The sequence below is a fragment of the Salarias fasciatus genome, chromosome 6 (genome assembly GCF_902148845.1).
Source record: "Salarias fasciatus chromosome 6, fSalaFa1.1, whole genome shotgun sequence".
NCBI classification, from domain to species: domain Eukaryota; kingdom Metazoa; phylum Chordata; class Actinopteri; order Blenniiformes; family Blenniidae; genus Salarias; species Salarias fasciatus.
Genome location: NC_043750.1, coordinates 18,773,684 through 18,799,837, shown reverse-complemented (window position 1 = coordinate 18,799,837; position 26,154 = coordinate 18,773,684). Strand labels below are relative to the sequence as shown.

General features: G+C 41.6%; 1 protein-coding gene across 1 annotated transcript; it reads right to left on the bottom strand.

The window, feature by feature from the left end:
- Positions 1-6,835: 6,835 nt before the first annotated feature.
- On the bottom strand, positions 6,836-20,446 carry LOC115390029 (spermine oxidase-like). The gene is made up of 7 exons (XM_030093683.1): positions 20,357-20,446; positions 13,500-13,734; positions 12,700-12,926; positions 12,161-12,334; positions 10,095-10,839; positions 7,666-7,826; positions 6,836-7,090 (listed from the first exon to the last, which is right to left on the bottom strand). The coding sequence occupies exons 2-7, from the start codon at positions 13,705-13,707 to the stop codon at positions 6,938-6,940; spliced, it is 1,668 nt and encodes a 555-aa protein (XP_029949543.1). The 5' UTR covers positions 13,708-13,734; positions 20,357-20,446; the 3' UTR covers positions 6,836-6,937.
- Positions 20,447-26,154: the final 5,708 nt, after the last annotated feature.

Below are 26,154 nucleotides of genomic sequence, written 5' to 3'. Positions count from 1 at the left end.
ATGTTTAAAAAGCTTTGATTGCCTGCAGGTTAATAACGTTTCTCTTTATTTGAACAAGTCTGTTGTTGCACTAGTGAAGATTTAAAAGAAAAAAGAAGATATTTCAGATGTTTATTATATTAAGAGTGTTGTTTTTAATGTTCAGCTATTTCTAAGTATTTGACAAAATATGATGCACTTTTTTTCCTCAACACTTTTGACAGGCCCGCAGGTCATCGGTTCAGTCGGAAACGACGCTGGTGTTTGTCCGTAAGAGGCCTGCTGACGTCTTCTGACAATAATAAAAGGAAAGAAAAAAAAAAAGAAAAGAAAGAAACTCGTCTCTTTTATGTTGAGTTTGATGGGAAGACGACTTTGGTGAAGACTTACGAACTTCTCTGAACGAACAGACGTACAGTTTGCCTCCTCCCTCTTCCACCGTGTCTCATATCATCAGTTGGGAAGTTAAAACTGATTCAACTGCTTTCAAGTGCTTTTTTCCGTTGCCAAGAATGACCTTAGACCCAGCGTTTTGCATCTGTCGTTTTACTTTTGCATTGTTCTGTAAATTTCACTCTCGTACCAACGGTATGTTTGCTTTCTGAAGCACAGTGACCTGCTGAGTGGTGTGACGGAGCATCTGGAGCTCCGAAGCTGCAGATTTGAGGTGCCAGGTTTTTTTTTTTTTTTTTTGTGCTCATGTCTTCACTGTGTGCACCTCCAAGTATGACAAGTTTACGTTGTTGATTTAGAGTCTGAAGCATCGCCTGTGAATCAAGGTGCTTCCTCATACTTCTCTATTCCATTTTATGATTTCTTTTCAGATCAAGTGTCCTCTGTTGCAGTTACAACGAATTCTAGCGTGCAATAGAAAAACAGCGAGTGTTTATGTACCTACATGTACATATTTTATGTCTGAATGATTGTACTATGCCCATTCATCCGAACGGTATTTTATACATTACCTCAACACTTAACTGGGCAATTAAGTGTGCAGTTTGTCTTTGTACTTCCTCAGTTTTTGACCGTGATCGGCAAGTCAATCCATGAACTTCATCCGTTTTGCTCCAGTATGAAATCTGTTGCTGACTAACACCTTCCCAAACGATGATCAGCCTTCTCCGATGACAATAGATGGAAATGTTTTACTACTCATTTTCACTCATTTGTTGTCATCAATAAAATTGCTTTAAATTGTACCTGTGTATGTGTGTTATTTTGGAAATAAAATCACACTTAAAGGTTAAAAGACTAGAACAACATGCTGCATAAGTGTGAAGTGGAAATGAATTTAGTTATTTATTATTTTTTGAAAATAAGCATTTGCCTAAACTGACGGGCAGTGATCAGAGGAGCAGGACAATCTGTGGCGTTTTGCAGCAGAGAGCTGTTTAAAATATGCAGGGCACGAATGCGAGGAAACACTGCTGCAGCTCCATGGTGAGCAAGTCCTCCTCAGCCTCACGTGTCTCCCTGCCGGAACGGGATCCCTGCCAGAACTTTGTCGCCCCCCCCACACACGTTTCCTTCTGTGCTTTCTTACTGTGTGAATGGAGACGGAGGGCGAGTACGCGCCGCTCACAGAAAACAGGCTTTGAGCCTCGCAGCCTTGCACACACTCTCTCAGCACACGGCAATCCTCTCAGTACAGCTGATTTCACAGCTTTGTGTGAAAGAACACTTTAAGCTTGGTAAGTCGGTGTTTTCATAGTCGGTCAGCTGTTTGGTCCTCATCATAATGCACAAGCAGCTGTTTGGAGCAGATGATTAAGCTGTCATTGTAAAGGCTGTTAACCTGCAAAGATTACTCTGACAGATTAACATCAATCAGTAAATAAACACATGAATCATATCAGAAAGGTTTGGTTGGGTGGGCCCAAGCACACTTATGTTAAATTGATGCTTTTTTTAATTATTTTTAATTCTTTCCCTTGATTACCACAGTCTTCTGATTGAAATGAGTCATTATCAAACTTCTGAAGTGATTCATGATGATTCATTCATGAGAATCAGACGTTTTTGAGAAGAAAGAAAGAATACAAAGAAACAATACGGTAAGACTCATATCTCGATATCTCAGCTTATTAGTTCCTTTCATTGTAACTCTGAGTTATAATTCCGACATTTTAAACAAATAAGCCAGTTTTAAGAATGTTTGAGGCACAAATATAGATATTTGTTCTCAAATGTAATGCAAATATCTACAGATAAATGTTGAATTCAGTTATTTAGACCTGGATGTAAAAGTACAGAAACTAAATTTGTTGTCAGTTTGGCCTAATCTTAGGATTTCAAAAAACAATCGGCGAACCACTGTGAAATCCTTATGATGCAGTTCAAACCAGACACCCAGAGACAAAACTCATGAATGTGATCATTACACGCTTTCCTCAGGCTTTGATGGTGGAATCCAAGGTTGATGCTTTTTTTGTGTGTGTTTTGCATTTGTTCTTTTTACTTTAAACACAAAAAGCAAAGGATAACCAGTGGGAGTGGAGAGCAGCTTTACAGTGGGATGCTGGACACTGATCTCCGACTGTCCACATCGTGATCAAACATTTAGAATAGGTAGGACCATTAGAGCAGATCCTTCCCCTCAGACAACTTTAGATAATCTCAGCGTTGGATTTCATAGATAATATCATGTTTCAACACTGCATCAAGTTGACTTGATGTGATTATGAAGTGTATTGCCTGCTGGGAATAAAATCTCTTACTCTCACTGATTCAGTTAATTTTAATGACACTATTCATAAAGACTGCGTGGTGGTGTAGCGGTTCGCACACTAGCCTCACAGCATTGCTGTCCTCAGATTGAGTCTCGGCCCGGGGGTCTAGTTTATATGAGCTCCCGTTTCATGTGTTTGCTTTCTCTGGCTTCCTCACGAATTCCCACGCTTATGGAGATTCTTGTCTCTCTGTTTGAAGTATGGCGACCAGGATCCATCCTGCCTCTGCAGCCCGGCTCCAGCCTCTACTATGTGGAGTAGAATGATTAATCTATGAATGTATGCTTAACCCCTGTTAAATTATATAGGTTTTTTTTTTATGTTATTTCCCAAAATATTTGGAGCAACTTCCTCACTAAGTTGCCGTTTCTGTCTGATTTCTCTGCTTTTGCACTTTGCTACTGATGCGTTCAGAGCCCTGAGTGAAGGCCTCCTTTTGTGCGACCTGCACAAAAAGGCCCACCTTAAGAAGAGCAATTAAGTATCAGGAGCCAGGCAGCAGCTTCAGTCAATCAGTCTTTATGAGCCCACGCAGTCTGAGAAAAAAGTCCAATCAGACAGAAAGTGAGAGCACCTGTGTGGGTGGAACCGGCGCGCCGACATGTGAAGAGGCTTTATTTCCCCAAACAGTTTAATAGATAACACCGAGGAGTCTGTTTGTTAAAAGGAACTGATGTCTGAAAAATAAGAACTTTGCTGGCTCTCGACGTCTGTCACCATTGGCACGTTACGCTTTTGGAAGTTTGCACACTGGATCTTGGGTCTTGTGTTCTCTCTCAACCACCATCTGGTGCGCCTTCATTTTTATATCTGGCAACAAAGCGATGTACAGAAGATCTCTCAGTTCTGCGTCCTCGCTGGGTGTTTGGATCTAGATCATTTTGTCATTAGAACAGCGCCTCAGCTGTTTCCTGTCAGGGTTTGAACTGCCCGCATGGTGCACGTTCTCAATCCTCAAATCAAAATACGCCACCTTCAAGTGTCTCTACTCCTGCAAATATCTGTGATTTATAGTCCGCTGTGATTGAACGGTAAAATTTGATTTCTGTTTAGCACTCTGCATTCATGTCAACATAATCCCCCGATCCGAGGAACTCATACGTCTCCAGAATGTGTTGAAACGTTTTGATTACATCATATCTGATGGCAAACGGCCAGTAGTCAGAGTCCAAGTCAGAAAGTGGAAAAAAAAGAAGAAGAAGACTAAATACCACAAAGTAAACAACTCCACTGTTTATGAGAAGCGGCTTCTGGGAACTGCACACATGCATATGACAAATGAGGTGCAATTCAAATAAATCTGATAAGAGAAATAGCACTGTTATGTTGAATTACAAATCCTGGACAGAAACTTAAGCTCCTCAGGTGTTTATGCGTAACAAGTCATCCCTGTGATTGACAACGTCATCACATCCGAGTGCCTCATACCACATGTTTCACTAATGTCTCGCAGACCTTTTTTGAGCGAAACCTCCTTGATTAATTCTTGCGATTTTGGAAAGATCAGACTCCTTTTACTATTTCCCCCCCACTCAGATTCTCCTGCGTCTCCAGGACCTCAAATAACAAAGAGCTGTCCTGCAGCTACACCTGAGTAATGGTGCTGGCTGCCGCAGGAAATGTGTCAGACCATTTCAAATTACTGTAGATGCCAACGAATGGCCGATTAATGATTAACCACTCGTTCCTGTGAGTAGTGCATGACACGTAGCGATGCTCATAACTTCCTCACCGCTGCTAAACAGGCTGAAAGGAGCACCGGCGTCTGGCTCATCCAGCCTCATGTCAAAACCATGTCAAGTTAAAAATGTGTGCTGCAGCTGGTTCAGCTCAGTTTTCACAGCAGTTAATAAAAATTTGTCCGTTTTAAGTCTGATGTAATTTACAAAGAGAAAATTACTGAGACTTGTTTTCTGGACCTTTTTTTGGCCGCTCTGACTTTTCTGTGTTACACTGTCTGGTGACGCAGCTGAAGGCTCCCAGCATTAGCTCATGCACTCATGGATGATAAAAGTAATCCATGGCAAACCAATATGGATTTTAATTTATTGGGTCAAATGTTGCTTTCACAAGAGTTATTCATATTAGTGAAGTGTTTAATCTAAATGCCAAGTTACAGTGAAATGGAAGTTTTAGCCTTTGTGCTATTGAGCTTTACACATCCAACACTAAAAAACTTAAAAGCTGTAGGTTGGTCTATGTATATTTTCATTTGTCTGACTTATTGGAGCTGCTCAGTTGGTCATATGTCTTTGAAAAGTGGATTCATCAGTTCATGGGTTATCTGCAGGGAGCTAAAGTTTGATGGTTTTAGGAGACTTTGCTGGAAAACATATTGACTCGGCTAAAGCAACATTGCATAATTTGAAGATATTGATCCATGAAATGACCATGATTTAGCCACTCACAAAGCATTAGGTTGATATCTTCCTAGCTGACATTGTGTGCAGAGACTATTACTAGTCTGTGGGACAGCATCAGACTCCGTAAATAAATGTTGGTGATTTCAAAGGACCTTAAAATGGATATCATTTAGTAAAAATACATTACTGGCTGAACGACGATGTCTTGGCCATTTTCTTTATTTTTCACCAATTAAAAGAAAATATAACATTTGAAAATCATGTTTTCAAAATTGTAAAACTTCCAGCACATGCTGTTTTTTTTTTTTTCACTGGATGGTATTTAGAGTTTTGGGTAACTACTAGATAGTTTTTCATCTGGAACTTAGTTTTGATTAATGTAAGCTGGAAGATAGAAATTTTAAGAATTATAAATCTATTTGAACCAATGAGGCAACGCATGCGCCTTAATGGCTCTCCAGGTTCAGTGTACTTACTACTCACTTGACAGTGTCAGAGTCAGGAATCACTTTTGTTTCATAACTGGGTCACTTTCTGGGTAGGAATGAGCAGAAAGGTGTGGCTGAAAGCAAAGTTCACGTGCGCTTTTGTTTTGATGTTTTGACGGCTTCATGTGTGATCTCTTGTTGTGATCTCAGTAGCCATATTTGTATATAGCTGCTTGTGAAACATTGTACATTGACTTTTGCGACAAAAATCTGTCAAAAGCAGATGAATTTACATATTCATTGTGGATTCTACAGCAAAGTTTGTTGCTTACTGTGGATTCTAAGGAGCTGATTTGTGAGGAACTATTCTGATAAAGTCATTAGGTGGATTTATTTTTTTTTTTTAAACTGGAAACATTTATGTAACAGAAATGTTTTAACAAACGCTGAAAGTGCAGATGGAAAAACCTCGGCAAACCATAAAAATAACCAGCAGCTGAAGAATCCAGTGCACTCAGAGAACAAAGAGACACATTAATTAAATAATTGTTTGATTGGCCTGCTTTAACCATCATGGGCAAAACGCCAGAGAAAGAACCATGAATCAGATGTTTTACGGGTTTATATCAGCCTCTCAGAAGTCCTCAGAAGTTATACATTTGAATCTGAAAAACACTTCATCAACCTTTAAATCAATATTTTCAAAATAGTTTGATTTTAATTAGACTGAGAGAAAAAAAGGGGAGTAAATACAGATTTAAAACTTGTTTTCTTTCATTCCTATCACAGATTGATGCTTCCTTGCCCCTCACTGGGCTGATAATGTTGTTGAGCAGACGTGACGGCTGGGTTGAGGTCTGTTCTGACTCCATCCGGCGCAGCATTCTGCAGTCTTTCTTTCCACATGCTCTCACTTTCTGTTTCCTGTTCCCGGTTTGATAACTGTTCAGAAAAAGCTTTTGGTCGAACTTTTCTTTACCGAAAGAAGAAAAAGGAGATATCTGACATCTGCCAAATTTGTATGCAAGATTTTAATGAATTCCAAAAAAAAAAAGAAAAGAAAATGGTATGATTAGATAATGATATTTTTTTATTTTGTTAAACCCTCTTCATTTTTAGTATTTTCATTATTTCACCATAACGTTACGTATAGAAGGCACTTACAAAAACAAGTTAAATTACAGATGATGTTATTAAAAACATTAAATTACTGATTAAAAAAAAACTGAATGATAAAGACAAGTAATGACAGCACCATTGGCAACCCTTGAACAGTACATCCTCAAAAGAATTTGCATGATTCAAAGCTACAGTACAATATGAACGACACCCACCGGTTATCAGTGTGATAATGCCCAAGCTATGAACTTAAAGTATAACTTAATCACCAAGATAAAAACTCAACAGTTTTGGACATGTTTTTCACTAGTCAGAGGTTTTATATATTAGGCTTTATGGTTTGCGCTCTGTGCAAGTCCCGGTACATCTCAGTCAGGCGAGTGGCCTCTCTCTGTCCCGACATCAACGCGCCATGGGCAGTGGAATAGTATTTTCTGTGGGTCGCCTCTCCAGCAAACAGGACCTGTAGGGGCTGAGACAAGCAGGGCGAGGGAAGGAGAGATAAGAGTGCAGAAAAGCAGATTCAAAGCAAGACCCTTCGGTGTTATTCTGACATATTTGTGGACTCTTCCCGCAGCACGGTTTTCTATTTCTGATTGGCTTGTTAGCGCTCTGCATGTACAGGCTGAAGCAGCGTTCCCGGGGGCCTCTCCGTTCAGTTCTGACAGGGTTGAAGGACGTCAGCGGAGAGGTCGCGCTGTTCCTTCGGCAGTGTCAAGTGAGTGTTCGCAGCCTCCCCACCCCCCACACACCCTTTTCTCTCCGTCACCCACAATGCATCAGGTTTCGCGGTCTAGACTTGTGGCCAAGAATCCGCATTCATAACCCCGCTGACACACGAAGGAGACGACACTGCCGCCCTGGCCTGAATCCCTCCCAGCGCAGGCAGGGATTGCAAACAAACACGTACAGACAGTGACAGTACAGCCAGAGAGGAGCCGCGGTTAAAGCCCACTTTATGCATCAGCACATTTCAACTGCTCTATTTGGGTTAAAAGGTTTGTATCTTGTGAGGTGCAAGGAAAAGAAAAAGTGTTGAGTACTTACTGGAGCCTTGGTGCAATTGGCATAAGGCAGCGGCATGGCCAGCCTCTCACAGTCTGCACCGCTGGATCCCACCCTGGTAAAGGAGTAGGAGCCCCGGATGTACGGGTTGCTGCCCCATGAAGAGCGGAGGATGCGGCGAGGCTTGGGAATGTCAGGATTACCTGTGGAGGGATGGACCGGGAGAGTCTGAGAACACATGGAGCAAGCTGCTTGAAAACATTGACCGTCACAGAGTGTTGTATAAACACAAATTTTATTCATAGCCATGGAAGCTGCTCATTTTCCAGAGTGTTAGCATGTTAAACAACATAACTGTTTGATGTCAGACGGTTTTTGAAAAGAGGGCCTGACATTATGAACCTTAAGTCTCCTCTTAGTGATAGATACAGTAGATTAAATGGGGTCAGAACTATTAAAGTTTATTACTGCAGGGAGGGACTTTAATATTTACGAGGGTGAAATCGCAATGTTCCACTGAAACAAAAACAAAAATTCCTTATTGTACAACAAAGGCTCATCATCTGGGTCATCAAGTCTCGTTTCTGGAACAACACGACGTCTCCAAACCAGTCCTACAGCAACCGAATCCTCACAGAAACCAATTTCAACTTGCGAATGTGACGGTTGCACATTAAAGCAGTTTACTGGGATGTGGGATCTGCCATCTCTAATCAACTCGTGTCCCACTAAGAGCAGAGAGGCACCAGTGAGGCTACATGTAATGAAGCAACAGCTGAGGGGATTTAACCACTCTGACCCCAATGAGATGCTGGTGCATGTTCAGTTTCTCTGTGTAATTTACATTCTGCATCCATAAGAAGTCCACTGACCTGGTGATAAAGGGAAAGTCGCTGCCACTGTGTTGTGACGCTGACCTATTTCTGAAGCGGACAAAAAGATAATCTGAGACTATTCTGTCACGCCAACCTAAAGCCAAACATCAAACGATTGATCAAACCCCTGCTTAATGCTCACTTTGACCTGATCTACTGTACAAAACAGCAAACACCATCTATTTTACAGCATTCTGTCATGGCTCATGTTTTGTCCTGTCTGTGTTTGTGGTGATTCTAACGTTTCAGGCTCTGCGGCTTCTCCTCCTCATGTCTGGCTGCCGTTTCCACGCCCTGATGTCGTTCGGTAGTATTCCATTTGTTTCATAAAAAAAATAAATTAATAAAATAAAATAAACTGAAGTAGCTCAATCTCAAGCGGAGGCGCTGCTCTTCTTCTGGTGAGAGGAATTCCTACAGCTGGATCACAACAACTTTAATTTGCAGACTTTTTTTTTTTTTTTAAGATTTTTTTTCTTTCATTCGTTCATCCCCCGAAATCGTGCGATGTTTTCTGAATCATCACTTCTGTTGCTCTTCTTTTTCTCACAGCTTTTACTTTGTGACATAACTCGCACGGTGTGTTTTCTTTTTCCTCAGCCATATTCTGATTTATTGTAACACATGTTCTAATGTAACTGATAACTTCTTCTGTCAATGAGTAAAAACACATGCAATGTTGTGATTGTGGGCTCTGTGCTCCATGTATTCACTCCAGGGACAATCCGAGCAATACTCAATGCAAATCCTGAATTTGAATACTCCTCTGTGTGCGTAATATTGCACATGTTGTTATTCCTAGCTGATATCCCACAAAATAAAAGCACTCCATTTCCGTGAGCTGGCGGTTCAATATGCTTTGTACAGGATTTTACTAAATCAGATCCTTTAATAGGTTTGGAGAACTGAGTCAGTGTTTTTCCCCAGCTGACAAAAAGTGACGCACTGCGTTTAACCACAGACAGCATCACAACCTCAGAAACCATACAGCACAAACGCCGTGTGAGTGTGTCAATCTGTCACTCAGAGGAAGGGGGGCTTTCGGTCTCAACTGACATGTGACTCGGTATTTTTTTTTTTTTCCCCCCCGACAGCGTTGAATTTGTGCACAAATAAAAACAGACCTGAGTCATTCAGCTGTATTATCTCCCAACCTTCCGCCCTGAAAAGGCGGATTACGTCACAGCTGAAGCTTATGTCACATCCTTTCTTAAAAACACAAAGACCCAACCAGAATCACGGCCTGTATGAGTCACTGTGCTGCCAGACTCAATCTCAGCACTCCAAGGCGATTGTTACAGTAAAAACTAGTTTTCTATTTCTCTTTTTTTTGTGTGTGTGTCAAAACGCAACAAGAATTTAGCTGGAAGGAGGAAGTTGATTTGTCTGGTTTTTTTTGCTGTAAAATAATTGAGAAATCAATGATATATAACCAAAAGAATCTTAAAAACAGTAGTAATAGTTTACAGTATGTTAAATCTACGATACTAACAATAGTAATTTGAAGAGAAGCACAATTCGGATATCAGCAGCGTATCAGTACAGCTGCGTATGAAACAGCAGTAAAGCTCTTTGATCCTGCGTACATGTCCTGACCTGTAAAGCGCCTCAGCAGCTCGGTGCAGATTTCGGCGACTGTTTCGTCATCGCAGCGCTCCATGTACAGCGCCTCCTGCCCACAGATCCAGCCGCTCAGCATGTAGCCGTAGCGCTCCGGCGGATGCAGGACGTCGAAGCTGCAGATCTTCTTGTACCACAGCTCCTCCGGGTAGGCCAGGTGTTCCAGCTGAGCCTCGTCCTCCCACACGAAGTGGATGCTGTTGCACTCCGGGCTCCAGAAGGGCTCTTCATACTCCAAGAATATTTTGTCGGTGGTGCTGATGCCCAGCTTCTCAATGGCGAACACCTTGTCCCTGGGCAGTGACGGGGAGAACATGGTCTCATGGTTCTCCTTCAGCGCGCCCAGAGAGGTCGTCACGATCACGTGGTCGGCCGTGATCCACTCCTCGTCCTCGCACTCCACGCAGATGGGGTGACCCAGGCTCAGAGGGTGCTCGTGAGGCTGGCAGCCGTGGTTGTTCTCGTTGTGGTTGTTGTCGAGTCGCGTGTCGTCGCTCCCGGCGTTCACCTCCTGATGCTGGGCCGAGTAGTTCCAGTGGATGCAGCGGACCGGTTTGCTCAGGCAGATGGTTTTGGAGGGGATGTCCCGGGCCAGGAGCTCCACGATCTTCATGAAACCTTTAGGAATGACGTAATGCGCACCGGGGATTTCTGTCCACTCTCCGAACTCGCTCAGAGACACTTCATCCATACTGGGAGAACTGCTTTCACAACTTTCCACCTGAAACATGAGATCAAGCCAACAGAGAGATCCATCTCAATGAAATGTCGGCGTGTCAATAATGCCACTGAACCAGGCTGCATGTCAAAAAATTTCACAACACAATATAAGCAGAGGTCACAATGGCATTTACAAGTCACAGGCCTCATTAAAAAAAAAAAAAAAAATGCTTTTGGCACAGTACTTAATGTGTCGCACCTGCAGCAGTGTTTCCCATGCATTCATTTATTTTCGACCTGCCCAAACGCACTATCACATGACAAATCCGAGGCACAGAAGCAGTAAAGAGAGATGAGAAAAAGGGAGGTCAAGTACAGTGACAAACTAGCTGGTTAAGTTATTAGTAAGTCCATTAAACCTAAATACCTAAGTGTGGTGTGTTGAGACGATTCAGAGGTGCAAAACAGGGCAAGACAGGTTTCACCAGCAGACAAGAAAGAAGAACTTTCAAACCTGAGTCATAGTCAAGTGATTAACGGATTTACAAAAACTAGGAATAGGCGTTATGCTTTAATGCTAAAATAATAAACAAACGGAGAGTTCTGGCTTGACATTGTCTGCTTTCTGTGCTTTTGCTCACAGGTTCAAAATATTCCTATTTGTTAAAATATATATGTTAATATACTCACTAACATCTTGACAGTGTGGCAGCGTGTGTGTGTGTGTGTGTGTGTGTGTGTGTGTGTGTGTGTGTGTGTGTGTGTGTGTGAGATATGCCGAGCTTTATGCCTATTAATGGCCCTGAGTGTTTGGTGTAGAGACGACAGATGAAAGGATGAAATACTGTAGCATACCAGGTGTGAACGAGTGACTTAGGAAAATTGCTTTGTGTGTGTGTTTGTGTGCATGGGAGCATTTGGAGAAGAAGTCCATGCCAAATTCCTTCAAATGTTAAAAAGCGTAAAGGTTAAGATAACAAATGTATAAGGTGGGGTAGTTTAAGTTCCAAATGTTTTTACAGGCTGTTGTACACAACACAAACAAATGGCGTCTATCTTGTAATATCCAAAAGCCTAAACCTGCATCTCATCAGATTTTTATATAGTAGGAGGTACCACAATTCACTCACAATATTATTTGAAATCATCACCTTTTTGCTGCCATACAATTGTAATTAAAGCAGGACAACTGATCAGATGAGACTGATGCTTGGAATGTCACAACAAACTTTAGAATACGATTTGATATTTGCAGGTGAGGTGGTGTAATGTTTGCACCCACGCCTGACTGCAATGCCTCTCAATTCACAGCTATGGAGCTGTATAAAAATGAAAATTAAAAACTCAGGAGGTGCGTTTCCCTCACACAGACAGGAACGCACCTTGAGGTACTGCTGAAGCATGGACAGCTTGAGCTTCTTGGTGCTCTCACAATCGTCGGGATCCAACATGATCCTCTTGCACACCACGTCTCGAGTGAAAACGCCAACACTGTTCTGGCTCTCAGCACAAACTGGCTTCCCGTTCTGGAAGAACTCCTGAGTCAGCTCGTACACCTAAAGAAGGGCAACAGGGGAAAGGTCATTAGTGGGGGGGGGGGGGGGGGGGTGAAGAAGGAGGAAGAAGGAAAAAAAGCAGAGGAAGGTGAAACAGGGAACAATAAGAAACCAGTTTATTTTGGTTCATGACAGATTTCTTTGGGGCAGATCACACTTTACTCTTCCGGTAACAACACCAACGCTTTTTATTGTGATAAACGTACAAACATTTGACGTCCCAGTGAGAAAGCCATGCGCCTGCTGTCCACGTTATGTGACATAATTCAACTTTCACGCTCTGACGTTCACTCGTGTCCTTTTGAGCGGACAATTGAACTAGCGCATGCTCCACTTTGCAGGTTTGTGCACACGTGTCCCCTCACCTCGTTGTACAGGTCACTGAACTCCTCCACCAGGTCCTTGGGGATCCTCTTCCCATTGTTGGTCTGGTAGTGAGCCACACCGTTCGTGGTGTACAGGCTGATGCGCTCCACGTTCATCTCACCGCCTGTCGTGTGCTCCAGCAGGCCGTTGTCCTCAGCCAGGTGGTACACCGGGTTCCCACAGGCCCCATGGATCCAGGTGGCTCCGAGTTCCAAAGTAGCTCTTCCTACAAAACAGGAAGCAGACGTTCATGTGAGACTGGGTTATAAAAAATTACTGTTGGATAATTCGGAAAAAAACAAAACAAAACAAAACAAAACAGGTAGAAATACAGCAGCAAAATAAATCATAAGTCATAATAGCATCACTGCATGCTGTGTGGTTTTTAGAATAAACTTTAGAATAATATCAATGATAGCATACATAATGTGTGATTTATATAATGAAGACAGACCGCTTCCTTACGTTGTACAATTATATAACAAGCATGAAAACATGCATTTATGTAACAAACACAGTTATTCCAGGCATTTACGTTTACATTTAACCAAGCAAAATGAGCTTTTTTTTTTTTTACATTTGACCCCTTTAATGTGCACAAAGCCACAAACAGATGCTCCTCTCCACTTGTTCCGCCTTGCTGGTCAAAAGGATTTATCAGGATGGAAGTCTGAGGTCGATGCATTTCTCTGGAACACAGTTACGTGTGCACGCAACAAAAGCATGTCTTGTCGACACAAGTATCCCTTTTTGTGGGAACAGAGAGGTTCACGGTAACGAGGGGGAAGAATGGTCTCACCGTGCTGAACACTCTGAACCCTCCCTCCGATGTGGTCCGACGCCTCTAGGACCGTGACATCCCTGAAGCCGTTTTCTAGCAGGACCTTAGTTGCAGAAAGGCCAGCCAAGCCGGCACCAATCACTACTATTCGAGGCTGCCGATGAATACGTAGGCCGCTACTAAGAGGATCATCAGTGCTGTCTGACGAAATTTCACAACTTTGCATGCCGTCCAAGCTCCTCTTCAATGAAGTCTGTGGAAGAAGTAAAGAAAAGACTTCAGTTTGAGAAAGCTGCAAAAGAAACTGACACATGCACATTTTAATATACTTTTAATACACTGACTGAAACAAATAAAAAGACCTTAGATAGTTTAAGCTACCTCTCTAGAATCTGATGATCTATGCGTTTGAATTAATCCTTAGCTGGTTTGATGTGTGACGCTGTGCTGCACACCGAAGAGGAGCACGTTACTCTAAGCATAAAGTTTTTTTTATTCAAGCCAAGGATGGATGTTTTCAGCTCATTATTAACTTTACTTAAAGGCGCACTGTTCAAACAATGTTGGAAAAAAAATGATCTGAAAACATTTAATTAACTGCAAGCTGCTCAGTTTCTTAAGTCCTAACAGTGAGTGTTAAGTTAATCCTTTATATATACAGTGTATTGCACAAAAGATTAAGAATATGAAAATATATATTTGATCACTGATGGAGCCACAAAACAAACAGCATCATTTTAACACTGATTTTTTTTTTTTTTTTTTATCTTTACCAATGCACCTGCAGCACTACTGAAACTCTGGAGTCCTTCTGTCCTGCGCTGCTAATTAAGTTCTGTCCACAAAAGCTCTTTTATAGCTGATAAGTGCAGCTCATTGGCATCAACTCTAAAATGACCTATAGTTACTGCTGGGTTTATAGCTATGATTAACTGAATCTATTCTAGTTGTTTCCCCCCCATGGCATGTTTACATTGTTCTCTCTACTTACTGCGTATCACTGTTTATTGAGCATGGGACCAAATTAGAGGACCTGCGACAGCCCTGTTATTTCCAACAGAACAGACTACACACAAACAAACCAAAAAAAAACATCTCTATTACAGTCCCTTTAATTAAACTAAAACTGCTTGTAGACAGCAGCATTTGCAGAGGGAAGAGAAAACAGGAGACCTTGTTACTGACAGGACGGCTCGCGGTGAATGTATGGACAGCTGTGTGTGAGCATAACAAAGAGGGAGTTTGTACAGAGGGCATTTCTGTTAACCCGATAGAGACATTTATTGAGCACCAACATCATGTAGTAGGTTTCTTTGAAATAAGATTGAAAAAAAAACCCATCACTATCACTGTAATCCAATTGCGTTTTAATGTGTTTTCCCCACATACCAATATGCACGAGCAACAGTATCAACTCTTGATCCCGTCGTTACACAATTCGTGCACGCACACATGTACTCGCTGCCTCGTTGCCACAGCAACGCCGAAGAGACGGCAGTAACCGTTATACTATGCCGAAAATACACATCGAGTTTGCCCCAGCTTGAGGTCAGGTTGCAGATATGATTCAGTAAATATTAAATCATGTTTGGGTCAAACATGGACTCCTACACATAAACAGGTTATACAGGAAAAAAATAAAGCATGCATAATCTACAAATCCAGCTTACAGTGACAAAACAAAGCTACCTTTACTGATGTTTTGATCTATTTTCAACTTTGACATTTTGGAGACTGTAGTAAGCAGCGTGTCAAGAGAGGAAACCACAAGCCAGCACTTCAACAGGAGAGAAACTGTGACGTCAACGTCGTCACGAAGCTTTCTGTAAATCTCAACAGCTTTATGTTTAAACTCTGCCAGAGTTGCAGATGACCACTGACCTCCAGCACAAGAGGAGGGATAAAACCTATTAATCTGCACCGATCAACACGTGACATCTGACCCGTCTGCACGACCTTCATCTTGTATGTGGGTCAGACACAGTTTACTGAGGAGACCATTCTTTGAAACGTGGTTCTCTGTCTTCGCAGGAGACACTGATAATATTCCACCACAGAGATGCTGTCTAAGAGTGTGCTGAGGGCTATTTTCAGCTGTCCAATGCAATCTTCTTCATCAATGAGCAAGACTGTTCGGAGCAATACCAGATTTTCATATGACTTTATCAGTGTTAAGGTTCCTGTTTAAACTGCCAGACATCAACTGAAACAGACACTCCTTTCATCTGAACATTTAAAAGATTGCTTACTTTTTTGAAAACAAACCACTATAATTCTAACGAGCAAGACAAAATGTAGAACCAACATAAAGCGAGAGTCACCCATCCACTGACGTTCAGTCTAGGGAAATGAGTGTTTTGACTGAGATGAAACTTCATTCTGAACATGTAAACACACTGCGACTTCATGGATCCCATCGCTGTGGTAGCCTCAGTTCCACTACCATGAAGGACTTTTGCCTTAAAACTGCGCACAGGGAAATCAGGTTGTTTTTATTTATTTTTTTCCTTGTGTCGGTTTTATTCCCACAGTCTGAAGTTAAAATGCAACATCAACATGAATAGACTCATTCTTGGACTTGAAAGAACAGTGAGGGATGAGGTTCCTCCTCTGCAACTATTTTTGTAACAATATTATATTGATAACCAAATAACTTCAAAATTAAACGCATAGTTAAAGATTTAAAAAGGCTCTCTCTATACTTGCTAGGTGGCACATGTTGGTTGGTTAAGTTACAAGCAAGTATATTATAAGTGTATAAATCAGTAAAGCAAAAAAATATAGACGTTGATGTTGTTTGCTGGTCAGTATCACATTTGTTACTGTAGCGTAGCGTCACACTTTTTCAGGCTTTGGCTCTAGATTAGATTTGGCTCTAGACTTAGATTAGACTTTAGATTAAAAGCATGCATCAGTTTAGTTTTACAACTAGTCTCCTCAGATGATTACAAAGAGTGTGCTATGTAGCTTTTTTTTTATACCCAAAGGAAATAACAATTTAACAACTTGAAAAGAAAAAGGAACCTGTTCATAGCAAGACATTTCCTTGACCAATTTTCCACATGAAGCAAATAATGAAGACCTATCTCAACTAAATTGAAGTCATCACACTTCACGAATCCCCTTGGCGAAATTCCTTCTTTCTTCACTGACGCATTTCTCGGACGCAGAGGTGCGGCCACATTACCGTGCTCCCGGTCCGAACCCAAGTCCGCTTGTCTGACCTCTAAGCCTCCACTGAACCACTGAGTCAGCCTCCTCCTCTGTAGTGTTACACATGCATGTTAGAAAGATATTTTCACAAATGATTCATCAGTGTTTGCTCTTATCACCACTTCAATAATATGTGTGTGTGTGCTAAAACGTCGATGATGAAACTTGATGTCATAGCTTCGATGGGAGGACTCTTCCAGCCATCATCAAAGATTTAGTAACGCGCCCTTTACAACTATAAGTTTGACCTTTCAGTCTACAAATCCCAGAAAGACATGAAGTCCTGATCAAGCAGTTCCAGACTTTCTGGTGCAGTTTGGTTTCCTCTCATTCTCTCGCTCAGACTTTTCAGTCTTAACCTTGCCTTACCTCTTCAGAGCTGCAGTTTCCCTCCCTGCTCTGCTTTACCCTGAGCTGCCTCAACTGGCCTGAGCTCACCTCTCCTCTCCAAGCACAGGAGAGGAGCCGCTCAGTATTTATACCTCCACTTCGGTATTGATATGTTCAGGCAGTAATGCACTGTTTTTGTTTGACTGCTTACAGGTTATTTTGTGAACACTACTTTTGCATCAATGTTTTCAAGCCTGTCTCCTTGGGTGGCGTGCAAAGATGCACAATATGCAACAATTCCAAATCAAAATTACATTAATAAAGTACAAGTTCATAGTTTCGCTGACAAGTCGGAACAACGTTTTGTAGTCAATTTCTCTCCTTTCTTCAGTCTTTACCTGCCACCACATCCCGCTGGCGTGTTACCAAACCCGTTCATATGTCAAGCTCACTGCTGCTAAGGATGTAAGGTTGTTCGGCGAACTCTGTTTTCAACTCATGATGTTCCTGAGGAATGCATGAAATCAACTGGAAGTTTTTCCTTGGAAATAACGTTGGCTCTAAATTGTTTTCACTGTAATGCCATCTCGTCCCATCATGTGGAAAACTCTGGATCAAAGCTTCACATCTCCAACTACACAGAATTATGATTTTAATGCTGACCTGACCTAAATAAAAAATAAAGCCCATTTCATCACCAAACTCAGCTTGTTTTGTGAATATAAAAACAGCGCCCCTACAGTGAGTGGTCTTACTTTTCTAATATGCTGTTGACTTTCTGAAGGCTGAGTTCAAGCCTTTCATTCTCGATAAAAACAAGCCCACAAACCAAAGACATTGTTCTCGTCGTTCCTGACGAACGGCAAATTTGATTAAAGCATCTGATCACTGTAAACACTGGATTCTCTGACAGACTGTGCATCGCTCCTTGGTCGCTTGTAATTCTACGGTTGGTTAATTCACTCACCACATGTCACCGCTCCACACTTGACGCCACCACCGCAGATTAATGTGCGGGCTGGCCCTGGGTATGGAGGCAGCTATGGGTGGGGTGGGGGGAGCGGCGGCCACCATTGACCTAGAAATGGCAATCTACAGTACAGAGTGTCTACTGGTGAGCCTCTCCAGAGAAGGGCCAATCTACTTGAGATGGAATGTCTGACACAACCGTAACAGAGCCCCTCGCTCTCTCATCCTCCCTGCTCCCCTTTCCTTCCCTCCTTTGATTGAGGACACGTCCTTTTCCAGCTGTGTCCACACTCCCGCCTGCATTTCCTCCCTCCAGCCCCATGTCGGAATAAGCATAGAAACACACTTCTATATCCCCACATGAAGAGTTGCAGTGCAGTTTGAGGGCGTTGTGCCAACAGTTAGACATTCCACACTTCCCTCTGAGCTCTGATTTTCCCAAGCTGGGATGATGTAGTGGAAGTAACACACACTCATACACACACACACCGCTTTCTCTGCTATGCTCCCGCGCAGGTTTCTCAACTGGAGTTGAATTTGTCCGAACATACTTTTGTTATATCAATAATTTCCGTCACTGTGACCAAATGACCACTGCTGAACAAGATCGTACCTCCAGAGATTTCATTTGCGTGAATCAGCTTCACATGCAATGCAAAGCAGGACATTCTGACAGGCAGTAAATCAATTCCCTTCTGGAAAAACTATCACTTTTTTTCTGCTCAGTAAAGCAGATAAACTAATTTACCTCAAAATATACAGCATGAGATTTCATTGTGAGTCTTTGTGAATTTCTGTCTGAGTTAGGTGACTTAGCTGAACTAACAAAACACAAGCTGGAAATTTCTTTTATAAATCACCTGAGGTTGATTTTGAGGGGGATTGTATTTTTTTTACAGTGACGTAACATAGCAAAATATAAATTACTCCTTTCTAACCAGTTTCTATTAAGGTGAACAGCTTCGTTTGGGTTTGATTTGATAGGACACTATGAAAAATCTAAGACATGTCATTGTACATGTGGTGGCAGTGTTGAGTCCCTTTCCTGTCCTTTTCCTGGCTCATGGGGCTCCAGCTTTTGTTTTTGGTTGGCAGTTACAGGAGTCCAAGTTAAATCCAGTGGGTGGGTGGTGGAGTAGCCAAACGTTTCGGTTATTGTGTAACCTATTCTGTCAGCTGCATCTTTGAGTGGCTCAATACAACGTCTGGTGGTGCAAACAAGTATTGCAAGACTGAACAGGCGAGAGCAGGGATGAGTAATCCTGGTCCCAAAGGGCCGCGTCCATGCACGATTTCAACGTGCCCTCATTTCAACACACCAAATAGTATTGACTGGCTCTAATTTGGCTTTCTGTAGAGCTTCACTGTGATAAACTCAGGTGTGTTGGAGCAGAGGGACACTGCAGCCCTCCAGGACCGGGGATGTCCACTCCAGCCTCTGTACAGGTACCCAGGTTTGAAATCCCTATTGCAGCAGAAAGAGCATCATTAGAGTTGAAATTATATTGTCTGTTGGTCCTTTTAAAATGTACTTTGGCTGATTGGATATCGTGAGCATTCCAACAACTTTTTCTGGCTCCTGTAAGTGTTGAGAGATGAAGTGAAAATTGATCCTAAATAAACATGATCAATGAAAGCAGAAACCAATAAAACATAAAGAGCTTTTGTTGTCAACAATCTGCTGACTATTTAGTATTAAAATACAAGTGATCTTTTAAGTAATTTAAAAAAAGAAGCTTTTCTCGGGCTGCACATGAGAAAACCAAAAGATGAGAGGGAACAAGTGAAGCTCAAACTTTCCTCAGCAGCTGAGGGAGACAGGAGGCAGAAGCAGGGAACAAAGCAGACAGTTTGATGTGGACAGCTGAGCAGTCACTCACTGCCACGTAGAAACTGTGATGCCGAAGCGGCAGCACTTTGAAACAAAGCAAACTTTACTCCTGTCAGTGACTGTGTTTGTAAAAAATGAAATAAAACAAAGCCCCGAACCCGTCCGCATTACGATACATAGAATAAAATACAAATATATAGTAGTCCGGGTCGATTTGTCCCGTTAAGCCGCACACACACCGACACACAGGTTGCTCTCAGTTCAGCGTCTCCCTGCTTTATCAACGCGAACAACAATGTGACATCTGTTATTACCCGGAGCCACGCGATCCCGACAACTACAGTAAATAACGCGCCGCGTCTGTCAGGATCTCCAGCGATGTGCGCTAAAAAAAAATAAATATAACAGCCGTTTCTTTTGGCTCGCGCTTCAATCACAACATCCCCGCCGCGGAGCGAGCAATGTGTCTGTCTTTTGTGTTGTTGTTTTTTTTTTTTCCTTTCTTTTTGTCTCTAATAGAAGAGCTGTTTACCTGACTCTCCTGGTCTTCAGTTTTAAAAGCTCCGCTTTCCTTTGTGCCGTTTTTCCCTCTGACCGGCTCCGCTTTGTATTTATGCCTGGAAACCAGAAGCAGCCAGTTTCGCCCTGGTCTCTGCCTCCTCATTAATTATACATGAGCCGAGTGACGACAAGGACCAGCCCTCCACTGAGTAATCCCACACACACACACACACACACACACACACACACACACACACACACACACACACACACACACACACACACACACACACACACACACACACAGTGTTTGTCCGCCGTCATTTCCTGGCACACTGCTGTGACCTGCTCATCAGAATTATTTCATCATAGCCACTCCATGACCCTTGACCCCAATGTACCACAAACACACTTATGTTTCAGTGGTATGGTTTGGTTTCATTTCAGTGATTTATATTGTTTTCCCACACATTAACTATAAATAATTCAGTTTAACCTTAAATTGTGTGGCGGTAAATCCTCCCAAACCGCCACAGCGGTTGTCTTCCTTGTTTGCTGAGTTTGCATCTTCCTGTGTATTCATGTATTTTGATAGGGTTTCATCACCTCTGGTATAGTTCGATTAATTAACATCACCATGCATGAATGTAGAATAAAGTCACAGTTGTTGTCTTCTAGGTACTGTTGATATTGTTTTGTAAAAGCCAGATGAAAACCAGTTTTCCTTCTATGTTAATGAATACTTATCCGGCTCGGATCATAAGTTTCTCTCTGCTGAAGAGGACTGATAATGTTGTCCAACAGGTGTGAGGACTTAATCACAGATAAAGTGGTTCAGACAATGGATCTGTTTTCATCTCAAAATGTTACATTTTTCCTTGTGACGCACAAGGAAGCAGCCAGCCCTAAAAAAAGGAGTTATCAATCGGCAGCAGAGTGGCCACTAGTCTTTGAATGAATATAACACATGTACAAAGCCAGACGCAACCTCATGCCAAAACATACACAGACTGCCTTCATGGAAAGAGAAGTGGTTATAATTTGAGGGGGAGTTAAACTTTAAGAAAAAGAAAAAAAAAGAAGACTGTGTTCGAACCACAATGAAAAAAGGGCAGATGCATATCAAGATGTGGGTTGGATCTGAAGAACAGTTTTATAACTGAAGCTACAAAGAGTACTGACACAAATCAGTTTACAAAATTGTACAAAAAGCGGTCTTTTTGGAGGTGGACTTAAGAGGAATTGCATGTTGTAAGATGTGTTTATACAGTATGTGTTTAGATGTGTTAAGTCCTCCTGTCTTCTTGTTACACACACAAAAAAAAAAAACCTTTTCCTCTTTTGACAAATGGAAACACAATGAACAAAATGAGAGCAGAAAGACCTGTCAAAGGAAAAACAAATCATAAAGGTGATTTTTAATTGGTTTCTTGTAAAACATTATGTGACACTTTTAATTTTAATGAGGTCAATTCAATTTCAAAAGCGCAAAGATGTAACAGTTGTTGACTTGAAATGACTTTATTCTGCATTTATCAGATGTCCATCCAATGTTGCACTCTGCAGAGAACATTTAAGCAGATGAATCATTTAAATACAAATTAAGCTCAGAAAATGTTCAAAATTAGTGCATTTATTGCCATTACATATTATGATAAAATAAAATAACATTTGAAGCTCCCTATTCGCTGCAGTGTAAAAATATCATGCAAACAATATAAATAACTAGTGCTGTCAATTTTAATCGCGATTAATCCATTGAGGTCTGCCAATTGGGTCAAAGAAAAGAACTAGAGGATAATAGTGTTTTTTCCTGACATTGGGACTGATTTATGAGGATTAGATTCTTCATTGCAATTAATCTCAACTTTAAAAAAGTTAATTGTTGACAGTTCTCCATGAATTAATCACGATTAATTGCAATCAATGCGATTAAATTGCGATCAATGTGATTAAAACTGACAGCACTATAAATAACATAAAGAGCACAAAAAATATCAAGGTTGAAGAATTTGAACCGTTGAATATGGAGCATACAGAGAGACAAGATATGCATTAAAAGGTGTATCATCTGAGATGAGGTGCAGAAGTGTGTGAAATACATTCCAGCATGGGAAGACGCTGTTTCTCTGTATTTTCGTCTGTGCCCTCATCGCCCTGGGCTTGTCAAAGGGGAGGGTGGCAATAAGACGTGGCCTGGGCTGACTGCCTGCCGGACAGAGTTGATCTTGACGATCCGCCTGAACAATCTGCTGCAGCTCTTCTGCTCTCCTCCGTGGTTCATCCCTCGCTGTGGCGCACTTGTCAGTGAGTATGTAAGAGATGAGGATCAATACAAAGCTGAGAGGCAGCCCATTTCTGAACAGTTTGATTTATGTACTGTGAAAAATATTTTAAATTCCCAATCTATGACCGTGAAATCCTTTAATCAATTGAAGATTCATCCTAGTTTCAGGGAAGGGGAATATCAATATTAAAAACATACATAATCTAAACTCAATATAATAATTTAAGTAAATGTACAGTACGAGTATTTAAGGTTGTTTGAATGAGGAGAAAGCATTTATGGTGTCTCCTTGATGACAGTGTTAGAAAATTGACAATGGTACCGCCGGTAGATTTGTTTCATGTTGCTGGACAGGAAATCCCGCAGGAAGTGGGAGCTGTTTGTTTTGGTGGATGACCCTTTAACTTCTCCACAAGACCACCCCCGGCTACTTTGTCCTCAGATCCAAACCCTGCAAATCAACAGGAAGCCGTGTGGATGATTCAGTGGCGTGGTGTACCTCTCGGATGTCATCGGCGTTTGTCTGCATACAGACACAATAATCGCTGAAGTTCATCTTGCAGGTCTCCTCCCTTCCTGTTCAGCCCTTTGTCTGTGCTTTGTTAAAAGAAGGAAGTCGGTGCTGCGATCATTTGAATAATTGACAGAAAATTATACAATCTGCAAAAGACAAGCTGACAATGTTTGAAAAATGCTCTTGAGAAAGTGAGACGCTTTGCAATTTGCACTATGTCACACATATTTTTGCACTAATTGAGCGTATCTTTGTTTAAAGAAGCCTTAATGTTGTTATAGTCACTCAAAGTCACAGCATCAAGGAAGATGCATGATTGTCACTGGGTAAATAAAACATTTTTGACAATCTATTTTCAATTTCTTTTTATCGAAGTCTCAGTTTTTGTCCTACTAACTATAGATACATGCTTTCACTCACAGAATAGAGAATCAGGAAAGATACACTTTTATCTTCCACAGAGTTCAAAATAGTTGAGTAAAAGTTAAAGATCTCTGCCCCAACATCCCACCCAGGAAATCACACTCAGTTTTGAGAGAACATGTGAACGGTGACACATGTGGTTGTGTAATAGACAGCCGCAGACAACGGGCTGTTTTCCTTCACATAATTTACAGAAATGCACAGCGTGTGGGAAATGGGAGGATTCGAGCTAGAAATTTAAAGACTGAGATGCTTTTAAATGTCAGAAATGTGCTATATTCATAAGCAGGTGACTTTTATAAGCTATTAAACTCCCCAGCAAGCAGCTATGGTCTGGTCGTGCTCAGGTCTGAAACCAAAGGTGCTTAGCCAGCTGGGATGATGCGGCTTACATAACCATGTAATCATATAGATGTAACATGCTTTGTAACACAAAGTACCGCACTTCAGTAGAGTCCCGGCACTGGGACACAGATGGGCTTGAGATGCTTCGACTCAACACATCAAAGCAAGTTATATATTTGAGGAGCATATTGTATCTTGCGGGGATTTTGACTGTCAGCCCCACTAACATATTTCTTCTTCCTAATTTCCTTTAGATATATATATATAAAAAAAGAAAAACTGTTACAGTGTCTTGCAATACTTGCAAATGTGCATATTTTTTCTCCTTATAAACATTAGTTGCATTAGTGGCACACGTGTATCTTCAGGATTACTGTTTTGACATGAAATGGACTCACGCTGTGCAAATTGAAGCCATAATTGTAAGGCCGCAGCAGGAGACCCTGTGGGGGCCCTGCAAGACACATCAACACAGATTAAAATACCACCCAGCCTCTTATTGACAATATTATGTAATCACAGGACAATTAATGTCCTTTAGCTCATCTGTTTGAATCACATGCTGCTTTGCTGTCTTAATTACTGAGGTGACGTGATTAGCACGTGAATATACATGTGTTTGCTGTGTAATTAAAGTGCGGAGGAATGCTGGCGTGGGATTGGTGGAGCAGTTGGATCATGAGAAAGGCCTCTCTGTTTGTTGGTCCACCAGGGCACAGAGACCTCACATTGTGTGTCTGGCCAGCGTTGGGTTACTGTATTGTCCATCGTTTTCCCACCTCCCTTTCGCTCTCCTGCATAGCCACGCACCAGAGAAGAGGAAGAAAGTGGCTTTTCATCGATGGGTCAGTTCGAGCATGCACAGGAACTCGGAGAAGAGGGGAGTCAGTCAGCTGGCGACAACTGCCTTTCATGGTCTTGAGCCATTTCCCAGCAACAGGCAACCTGCATGAATGCTGCCGAGTGACTCATTACCTCCAGCTCTACCGCAAGGCACTAAGGAGGACGCAAAGCACCAATCAGAGCGCAGCCATTGGTGGAAGGTTTATTGTTATTGTGTCACTTGCTGTGGTCAGACTCCAAGGTCTTCTGTTTGACTGAAAGAACATCCAGAACAAAGATTCGGGGAATCAGCTGCAGGTTACTGAACATTTTGTAAAGCGAGCGCCTCGAATTATGTAAGTGTGTGTATACATTGACCGGGGCAGATACACATCTTGCTTATTGTGCGGTGCAAGCATATGTGGCATGCCAATAAACCCCTTTGGATAAAAACATGCTTGTCAGTGGGTAGACAACAGGCAGGAATGTGCTTTTTGATCATCTCTCGATCAACTACCATTTTCTCCTGATTGCTGATCAAATAAAATCAGTATATCTATTTTTAGATGTCTGTTCTTTCACTTCTTGTTCAACAGCATGCTCCAACAGTAAAAGGTAAAACAGCTGTTTGCTCCGAAAACATTCAATCTGCAACGCTCTCTTTTTGAAAAATAACCCATCTAAATCTAACCCTGATTGTTATGGAATCACTCTTCTATCAGTCCGTTCTGATAAGTTCATGAGAGTTAGCAACAGACCTCACAGGAACGAATTGTTGATTAATTTCTCAAGATCTGCAGCATTAATTCAGCTTCTATTCTGCATTATTCAGTTCAGTGTTGCAGAGTCCCGGCTGACTTTGCATGATAACTTTAACGTGTTGCAGGTCCATCACAGGAAACCTCAGAGGGACAAACAATCACATTCACACTTCCACTGCAATGTGAAGAGCCCGATTTTCGACATGAAGTTCAGATAGTTCAGACTGGTAAATAGATATAGATCTTTTTGTAAGGTGGTGTTCTTTTCTTCTTTTTTCGCCAAACAATGATGCAGATTTTTGCTTTTTAACATGAGGGAATGTGCTGTAACATGCAACCACACAATCAAATGCTGCTCTTTATTAATGCCAGTTGACTTTATAAGTAACCCTCAATTACCATTAGAGATAATAAGATAGCGCGTAGCTCCGTCTGAGGACTGCGTGTCTCGACTGTGCGCAAAATTGCTTCCTCGCTAACTCAAGCATGCTGCATCTTTAATCATTATTTTTCAGCAGTGAAAGAACTGGCAGAAGTGTTTTAAAAATGGTACTTTGTGTTGTCAGTGACTGCTATCACCTCATATAACATCCATCCATCCATTACTTTTTATTCTGAACTTTTATCATATTTATTATGATTCAGTTGTTTAATTTATTTGGAGGCTGCAGTTAATA